A 10327-nucleotide genomic window follows, 5' to 3' on the forward strand; every position below is an offset into this window, starting at 1 on the left:
AGATTCAATTCAAAAATTTAAGGGGGAACAATTATCTGAAGATAAATTTGTAGGGCAACAATGAAAAGGCAGTAGAGTGGGGCTAGGTGAGTGGCTCCAGTAGAAAGTTGGTACCGATCAGAATGGCCGAATGACAGCCTTCTATGTTGACGTCAACTACGATTATATATTGCTGCAGTGACACAGTTGAAATGGGGACTGCAGCAGTTTGTGGTAGTAAAAGCAAGAATCCAATGCAGATTTCTCCACAGTGCTGTATGCATTCGTTCTGTAGCCTCCTCTGATTCTCTTTGCTTTTTCTCCTATGCTTGCAACTTCCTTACTAAAAGGAATATTTTGCGTACTGGTTGCCAATCTTTGCTTTGCCACCATGTCTTCAAATTTTGAAATCTGTAGGTATCATCTCATACACTGAATCGTTGTTTTAAAATCTGGTAGCATTTTAGAATTCTTATAGTGCAGAAGTGGCCATTCAGCCCATCAAGTCTGTACCGACACTCCAAAAGAGCACCCCACCCAGGCCCATTCCTCTGCCCTATCTCTGTTATGATCCCAGATCAGACCCTAACAGTGGCTAGAATACTGGACCAAAACCCCAATACTTTTGTATATTTATAAGACTGGAAAGAATGATTTGCTCCATGAGTGATTGCATCAGGAAATAGGGATTTGGTATTTTTAAAGCAAAACCCTTTGCTAGGAATGCAATATTAAACTCTTTAACTTCACTTCCAAAATAACAGCTTACAATTACCGCAAAAACACTACTACTTAATTCCCCATTAAACTACAAGAAAAGAAACATACAGCTCTCAATCCAGCTTAAAATCAGCTTGGCATAGAGCAGTAATTGCTTTACAGGCCAGATTTGGCTCCTGTTGGAACCCCTCAAGACTCTGGTTGAATATCTTCAAAAAGCTGGTTCACCAGGCGGATTTTAGCTTCTTCCTTTTCCTTGGACAAGACTGCTCTGCTTTAAATATTCTTACTCTCTTTTGTTTTCTAACTATCCTACTGTGAGAGAATTGTGGACTCTTGTCAGACAGATCAGATTTCAATTCCTCACAACAGCTTTTCCAAAATGTCTCTGCATCCCTTGGCTCCACCCAGCTATGACATCATCTCCCCAAGTTGCAAAATAAATTAACTCTGCAAGCTGAAGCACATTAACTCCCCAGGGAATTTTCCAAGTCAACCACAGTGTATTAGCCCAGACTGAAAACCACATTTCTCTGGTCAATTTCAGCCTTTAGCTCCTAAAAGTTTCCTGGCTCTAAAAAACCAAATCCTTTTTAGAAATATGACCACTGCAGTCAAACCCCAGGCTGTTAACTTTAAAATTTCCCCAATATTCCCATCTGTCACACCGCATAACCCCACCTAACCTGCACACCCCTAGAAACTAAGGGGCAATTTTTAGCATGATCAATCCATCTAACCTGTACATCTTTGGACAGTGGGAGGAAACCGGAACACCTAGAGGAAGCCCACGCAGACACTGGGCGAAGGTGCAAACTCCACACAGTCATCCAAGGCTGGAATTAAACCCGGGTCCCTGGTGCTGTGAGGCAGCAGTGCTAACCACTGCCACCCCATACGTTAGTCACATTTAACTTTTCTTTCTAATATTCTGAGAAAGACACTAATGTTTTTCAGCTTTGTATGACCGCTATGTTAAACAGGAGCTATAAATCTTTCATTGAAAACAGAATTTGAATACTTCCAAACAACTGATTCTCCTGTTTAAAAATGTTACGGTGCAGAAAGAGGCCATTCAGCCCATCGTGTCTGCAGACAAAAATGAAAAAATATAAATTAGCAGCACATTTTAGTCTCATTTTCTAGCACTTGGTCCATAGTTTTGCAGATTTCAGCACTTCAGGGGCAGATCCAGGAACCTTCCAAATGAGATGGTGTTTCAGCCTCAGCCACTAACTTTGGTAGTGAATTTCAGATGCCCAACACCCTCTGGATGAAAAAGCTTTTCCTCATGGCCTCTCAAATCCTTCTACCAATCACCTAAAATCTATGCCCCCTGGTCACTGACCCCTCCAACTAAGGGTCCTGCCTACCCTGTCTAGGCCCCTCTTAATAATAATCTTTATTAGTAGGCTTACATTAACACTACAATCAAGTTACTGTGAAAATCCCCTAGTCACCACACTCCGGCGCCTGTTCGGGTACACTGAGGGAGAATTCGGAATGTCCAATTCACCGAACAAGTGAATTGTTGGACTTGATGGAGGAAACCGGAGCACCCGGAGGAAACCCACACAGACACAGGGAGAACGTGCCGATTCCGCATAGACAGCGGCCCAAGCCGGGAAGCAAACCTGGGACGCTGGCACTGTGAAGCAACAGTGCAAATCAGTGTGCTACCAGGTTGATTTTGTACACCTCAATTAGGTCACCCCTTAGCCTCCTCTGTTCCAAGGAAAACAACTGTAGTCTATCCAATCTCTCCTCATAGCTGCAGTTTTCAAGCTCTAGTAAATCTCCTCTGCATTCTCAGAGCAATTATGTTCTTCCTGTAATGTGGTGACCATAACTGTACACACACCTCCAGCTGTGGCCTAACCAGCATTTTATACAGTTCCATCATTACGTCCCTGTTTTTGTATTCAATACCTCACCCAATAAAGGAAAGCATTCCATATGTTTTCTTGATCTTATCCATCTGTCCTGCCAACTTGACCTGTGCACTCCAAGGTCCCTCACTTCCTCACACCCTCTCAATATCTTCCCTCACTTTGTTTGCCCTCCCCACCTTCATTATCACACACTTTTCTTGACTGAGTTCCATTTGCCACTTTTCCTCCCCCTCAACTAAACCATTGACAAAATTCTGGGATTAACAGCTATTATCTTCACTTTCAACTACACAGCCAACTGTTGTGTCATCTGCAAATGCTCACTCGTGCCTCCCACATTTACTTCCAAGTCATTAATATGTACAACAAACAGCAAGGGCCTCAATACTGAGCTCTATTGAACACCACAAGAAACTGTTTTCCACTCAAACTCATCCATTGACCGTTACCTTTTAGTTTCCTATCACCTGAGCCAATTTTGGATCCAACTCGGCACTTTCCCCTGTATCCCATGAGATCTTACTTTTCTTGCCAGTCTTCCATGGGACAAAACTTGTTTGTGCAAATCTCAAGCTAGAAAATATCAAATCTATTCAACACCACAATAAATTACATTTATACTGAATTTTCTATGTAGTAAAATATCCTAAGCTGCTTCAGAGGAGTGCTATCAACCAAAATTTACCACCAAACCATATATGGTTATATTGGGACATATGACCCAAAGTTTAACGAGAGGTAGGTTTTGGGGAATGAAAATGAAATGAAAATCGCTTATTGTCACAAGTAGGCTTCAATGAAGTTACTGTGAAAAGCCCCCATTCGCCACATTCCGGCGCCTGTTCGGGGAGCCTTGGTCTGCTTTCAAAGCCAGCGATTTAGCCCTGTGCTAAACATCATAAAGATAGGTAATGAAGTAGCGGGATTGGAGAGGGATGGGATTCGGGGCGTAAAACAGCAAAAGATATGCCATTAGTGGAGCATTTTAAATCGGGCGCTATGCAAGACATCATAATTGGAGGAACACCAAGGTTTTGGAAGGCTGGAGCAGGTTAGAGATGGAGAAGCTCAAAGCATGGAGAGATTTGGAAGCTAGGATGAGAATTTAAAAATTGACATGTTAGCATGTGGATCGGCAAATATACGGGGTGATGGGTGAATGGGCTTGGTGCAAGCTAGAATATTGCAACAGAATTTTGGTTGTACTTAGTTTGTGAGAGGTGGAAAATGGGTGGTTGGCCAGGAAAGTATTGGAATTGTCAAGTCTAGTGGTAACAAAGTTTCTTGAGGGCTTCAGCAGCTGATGCGCTGAGGCAGGGTTGAGTTGGCCGATGTTAGTGGTGGAAGTGGATGGTCTTGTTGGGAGTGAATTTGTGGCAGGAAACTCATCTTGGGGTTGAATATAACACCCAAGTTTTCAGTATCAGTTGGCACTTTCCAACTTTTAAATTGGATTGGATTGAATTTGATTTATTGTCACATGTACCGAGGTACAGTGAAAACTATTGCTTTGCGTACAGTCGAGACGGGTCGTTCCATACATGAAAAAATATAGAACATGCATAATAAGGTTATAAGAGATGTAGGAAGAGGACCTGTGTGAGAGGCCGCACAGTCTCCACGCTCTGGTGCCATCTTGGCTCTGCGTGTACCACCCTACATGTTTTATAGTCATTCTCTGCTTCCTCTACTGAACAAATAACCCATTGCTCTAAAGCTATATTGATCCTGATGAGAATGTTTAAAATGAACAATTTCCTATATAGGTTAATTTCTCATGACCTATTTTGGTGCTCAATTTGGCCAGATATATTAGTACTGGGGATTAGAACATTGGCACTTTAGTCTGGTGTCAACATCACACAGGTGTAGCATCCATTTTGCTAACCTGGGGCGAAATTCTCCTGAAACGGCGCGATGTCCGCCGACTGGCGCCCAAAACGGCGCCAATCAGACGGGCATCACGCCGCCCCAAAGGTGCGGAATGCTCCGCATCTTTGGGGGCCGAGCCCCAACATTGAGGGGCTAGGCCGACGCCGGAGGGATTTCCGCCCCGCCAGCTGGCGGAAACGGCCTTTGTTGCCCCGCCAGCTGGCGCGGAAATGACATCCCCGGGCGGTGCATGCGCAGGAGCGTCAGCGGCCGCTGACAGTTTCCATGCATGCGCAGTGGAGGGGAGTCTCTTCTGCCTCCGCCATGGTGGAGACCGTGATGGAGGCGGAAGGGAAAGAGTGTCCCCACGGCACAGGCCCGCCCGCGGATCGGTTGGCCCCGATCGCGGGCCTGGCCACTGTGGGGGCACCCCCCGGGGCCAGATCGCCCCGCGCCCCCCCAGGACCCCGGAGCCCGCCCACGCCGCCTTGTCCCGCCGTTCAAAAGGTGGTTTAATCCACGCCGGCGGGACAGGCAATTTATCGGCGGGACTTCGGCCCATCTGGGCCGGAGAATCGAGCAGGGGGGCCCGCCAACCGGCGCGGCCCGATTCCCGCCCCTGCCGAATATCCGGTACCGGAGACTTCAGCAACCGGCGGGGGCGGGATTCACGGCAACCCCCGGCGATTCTCCAAACCGGCGGGGGGTCGGAGAATGACGCCCCTGATCCCAACTCTGGATTGAATTTTGGATGAAGTTTTCCTCTGCTCTGCTTGACAATGCCTTTGATTTTCAAACTTTAGAGCAGCATCCCAACATCAGTCATCGTTGTAACATATCAATTTTCAGTTATTCAGTTTGTTGACTGTGAAATTGTGCAAATCCTGTGGGATATTTGGACTCGGTGGGGAGGTGGCTTTTTTTTTTGTTTCAGACCATGTTGGATGGATTTTGAATCTTGATACCGGTGATAAATAGCAAGCTAATCTAACATTCCCTACTCCATTTGGAATTGTACTAGTAAAAGGCTATTATATTTGATGAGAACTTTAAAACTAATTGATTCCTAACCTTCAAGAATGTTTAAAAATACTGTTTCTCTTGTTGTTGCTTGCTTCCCCTAGAGACAGTTTCACTATCAGAAAATAAGCTAAAGGAAACACCATCAGGTATTTGCATTTTGCATGTTTTACACTTAAGATATTTTCTTTTGGTGCTCATAGACAATACAAAGATATTTAATAATTCTACAGAAAATAAATTGCATGATCCTTTGGTAAGATGATTAGCCATAGTCCACAAGAAACCATGGGAATTACTCTGCTGGAGAGTGACAAGGTTATATAGCTTGAAGGGCACCACCCCACAGAGTATGAGGCAAGAAGAGGAGAGAGGCCAACATGAACTATCACAGCTAATATGGGAATTGAACCTGTGCCATTGACATCATTCTGCACCGCACTCTACCCATCCAGCTAACTGAGCTAACCAGCCCTCGGACCCTACAATAATGTTTAAAAAATTTACTCCACTAAACGGTTCAAGTGTGTAGGGTAGTGAGTAACAATGTTTTTAGAAGTCTAGGCCAATCACCCAAAGCTTTCCTGCAAATACCAAATAATATCTGTAGCCTCCTATCATTTGAGCTTTTCCATACTTTTGTAATTTTGGGCTTTGAATTCTTCAGTTAATTATAGCACCTCATTTCCTGTCATTTGTAAAGCCACAAGCCAAAGATAATTCAGGTAATTCAAAATGATCGACAATTAAAAAGTTCACAGAATCACAGGATGTTTACAGCACAGAAGGCAACCATTCTGCCCTTTATGTCTGGGCTCGCTTTCCAAAAAAGCAATTTACCAAGTGCCACTGCCTGAATTTCTCCCCATACCTCTGCATATGCTGCTTTTTCAGATAATCCAATTCCCTCTTTCATTCCTTGATTGAACTTGCCTCCACTATACTCTCAGGCAGTGCATTCCAAATCCTAATTACTTGCTGCATGCAGAAGATTTTCTTCTTGTCCCTATTGCTTGCTTCTTTTGTCAGTTACCTTAAATCGGAGCCCTCTGGTCCTCGATCCTTCCACCAATGGGAACAGTTTCTCCCTATCTATTTCATTCAGGCCATTCATGATTTTGAATACATCATCAAATTTCACCTATTCTCCAACGGAAAGAGTCCCAACCTCTCCAGTCTATCTACACAGCCGAAGCTCCTCATCTCTGAAACTGTTTTGTGAAATCTTTTCTGCAATTTCTCTAATGCATATTTTCAAAGTGTAGTGTCCAGAATCAAGTGCAAAACTCTAGTTAAGGAGGAACCAAGTTTCTTGGAAATAGAGAAGTATTAAGTGGCACACAGCGGACAAACAGAAGAATTATCGTTACAAAGTTCAACCATAATAGTGGTTTGAACATCTACATTTGGTCTCATTGGCTTTTGTGTTTTCAAAGATATGTAGCTGTCATATTTAAACAAATATTTCTGACACAGAATATTTGAGTGCCAGCCGACTCTCAGATTTTGAACATTGCTGGCTTGTTGCTGCCTGTCAATATTTTAATAGGTAAATGTTACACTCTATAACTTAATGGTTTGGACATTGTTCTATTTGATTGGAAATTAAATAAGACAGCACCAGTTTATGATCAATTATATTTATAGAACTGAACCATGATTACTGCTAGAGATGGAATAATTCTGCAGAATTCCTTTATATAATCAATTCATCTTTTAACTTAAATCAATTATTAATGTTTAATTTAGTGATATATATAAAATAATTAAATTTGGTTAACTGCTGTGCATTTGTTAAAGTGGACAATATTTAGCAGTACTTTATAAATTGGCCTTACTCATACTGGGTTAAAGTCCAACAGGTTTGTTTCGAATCACTAACATTCGGAGCACTGCTCCTTCAGGAGTGCTCCGAAAGCTAGTGATTCAAAACAAACCTATTGTACTTTAACCTGGTGTTGTAAGATGCCTTACTGTGCTCACCCCAGTCCAACGCCGGCATCTCCACATCATTGCTCAAACTGAGTTAGATAAGACCAGTTGTAGCGACCAGCTGCAACTTGAATACAACTTGTGTCAGATATCTGTTATCAAGAGCTGTAGCCTACTGGCAGGTTCCAGATTATTTTTGCTTTTTCCTTAAATGTGATTTTTAAAGTTAAATATTGTGTTTTTTTTGAAATTCTTGAAAATATTTTCATGTAGGCTGGAGATCTATTTGAATTTTTGTTCAAGTGCATGAATCATGACTTGCAAAAAAATTAACAAGGTAATCTAGTTGATCATTTTCAACCCAGTTAGCAATTAAACTCTAATAACTAAGGGCGGCATGTGGTACAGTGGTTAGCACTGGGACTATGGCGCTGAGGACCCGTGTTCGAATTCTGGCCCTGGGTCACTGTCCGTGTGGAGTTTGCACATTCTCCCCGTGTCTGCGTGGGTTTCTTCCCCACAATCCAAAGATGTGCCGGTTAGGTGGATTAGCCATGCTAAATTGCTCCTTAAGTGGGGAAAAAAATAAATAATTGGGTACACTAAATTTTTTTTTTTTAAAAACACGAATAACTGATGTTTTCAATTTTCGTTAGTTTTGATGTGAGTGCGATTTTGATGTCTATTTTTATTTTGGCTTTCAAATAACTGGAAGCACAATGTAACCTCCTTGACACATCAAATTTTTAACTTGAGCAGGGAGCGAAAGTGCTATGACTCACTGGGAGGAAGTTGCACATTACTTGGTACTTACCCCAGCATCGTAAGACATTTACCCCAGTGAGCATTAACACATAGATTCACTTCGACTGAAGTTTTCTGTTATTTATGTCATGCTTTATGTAACATTGGCGAAGCCATTTTCATAACACATCTACTAGAAATTGACCAAACAGGGTTAAATTCTCTGCAATCCAAGAACCAGAAGGAAATGTACACATTAATACTGATTGTCAAGCTGTTAAGTGATAAACTATAGTTTGAAACTGTCTAGACCATTTTCAGTTGAAGTTTAATATTTTATTTGTTGAATTCCATAGTTGCAGGATAGTCTCTGTTGCTGCAGCAGACAATGTTGTACCCCATCCTCCTCCATTTTGGCCAGTTAGATTAAAAAGTTACAGATACTGCCAGTGGAACTTATCATAGGCCTGTTTTCTTAATCGCAAGAGTTCTTTCAGTGCTCAGCCTATTCAAAAATCTACCAAGACGATCCATGTGAACTCTTGAAATATTGGCACATGATCCTAAAAATGTTTCCTCTTCCTTACCACTGCCAATATGAGATTCAATTACAATTCAAAGTACAAATGCTGAGGTATAGGTATTCAGTGTAAGATATTGAGCTAGAAATTCATTTAGGCAGATGTTATACACCTAATGTGTGTGTGTGCCCTATATCCAAAAGAGGAAGCCTGGAACTAAAAGAGCTTGGTATTCTTGTAAATATTGCAGCTGTGTACCGGCATCTGTCATGCCAAGCCTATTTGAATAAGCAGATTTTGGGCACCTGCCTTGGCAGTGGGAGGGGGGCTTACTTTGGCCTACAGTGACCATCGGAAGTGTTGTGGAGGTTGGAGGAGCAGACATCCTCTTGAATCCATATCAATTTCAAAAAATAATAAAACTTATCTTTTCACTGAAAATCCGAGTGGTGGGATTCCATTGCCACAAACTAAGTATTAAGCATCTCATTGCCCCTTGAACAGTCCTGAATGTCTATTTTAGACCGCTAACCTGGTGCCTGAAAAATGGCCTGACCAAATTGTGGGTTGCATATATTTCGGGCAACTTTAAGACACATTGGTTATCAAATTGTACTTCATTGCACCAATTTGGTGCAATTAATGCCAATTGCTGAAGAAACAATTTGCTACATAAATAGAAGCTTTGTAGGCCTTTTCCGCACGATAGCACAAGTGGATAGCACTGTGGCTTCACAGCGCCAAGGTCCCAGGTTCGATTTCACGCTGGGTCACTGTGCAGAGTCTGCACATTCTCCCGTGCCTGCGTGGGTTTCCTCCGGGTGCTCTGGTTTCCTCCCACAGTCCAAAGACGTGCAGGTTAGGTGGATTGGCCATGATAAATTGCCCTTAGTGACCAAAGAAGGTTAGGAGGGATTATTGGGTTATGGGGATAGGGTGGAAGTGAGGGCTTAAGTGGGTTGGTGCAGACTCGATGGGCCCAATGGCCTCCTTCTGCACTGTATGTTTTATGTTCATTGAGCCTGCTCTGCCATTCAACAAGATCATGGCTCATCTACCTCAAAACCATCAATCTCTGTCCTGAATATGATTAACAACAGCGTATCCACAGCTCTCTGGGGTAACAAATTTCCAAAGATTCACAACCCTTTTAAGTGAAGAAATGTCTCTTCATCTCAGCGCTAAATGGCCAAACCCATGTTCTGAGACTTGTGACCCTGTGTTCTGGATTCTCCAGCAAGGGGAAACGTTTTCTCAGCTTTTACACTTGCCAGACCCCTTAAATCTTGGGCTGCATCCTCCGGACGCTGAAACCGCGTTCGGCGAACGGCCGGAGAATCACATTACCTGACCGAATCGGGGGCGGCGCTGTTTTCACTATGCTCCACCCCCTCCAAAGCAGCGTATCGACCTGAGGCCTGCCCCCCCGATGCTCCACCCCCGACCGGCCGAGGTCCCGGTGGCGCCGGACACGTGTGGTCTCACCCGTCGGGAACTCGGCGTGGCGGCTGCAGACTCAGTCCAGCACCGCCACAGTCGGGGGAGGGCCGATCCGCAGGCAGGGTGGGGACATTATTCTGGGTTGGGGGCATTGTGGTGGGGCTGTCCAGGGCGCGCGCAAGCCGGCAGAAAGGGGGAGACTATCTT

At 43.6% G+C, this 10327-nt stretch overlaps 1 protein-coding gene across 18 annotated transcripts in view; it reads left to right on the plus strand.

Moving 5' to 3' along the window:
* unm_hu7910 (un-named hu7910) overlaps positions 1 to 10327 on the plus strand; it is a 275063-nt gene that overhangs the window by 161171 nt on the left and 103565 nt on the right. For all 18 annotated transcript variants that reach the window (XM_072467698.1, XM_072467699.1, XM_072467685.1 and 15 more), the window contains one exon: positions 5588 to 5632. In XM_072467698.1, the coding sequence (XP_072323799.1) occupies positions 5588 to 5632 (45 nt within the window). The remainder of the gene's footprint in view (positions 1 to 5587; positions 5633 to 10327) is intronic.

This window comes from Scyliorhinus torazame, chromosome 11, assembly GCF_047496885.1.
Source record: "Scyliorhinus torazame isolate Kashiwa2021f chromosome 11, sScyTor2.1, whole genome shotgun sequence".
In the NCBI taxonomy this organism is placed as follows: Eukaryota; Metazoa; Chordata; class Chondrichthyes; order Carcharhiniformes; family Scyliorhinidae; genus Scyliorhinus; species Scyliorhinus torazame.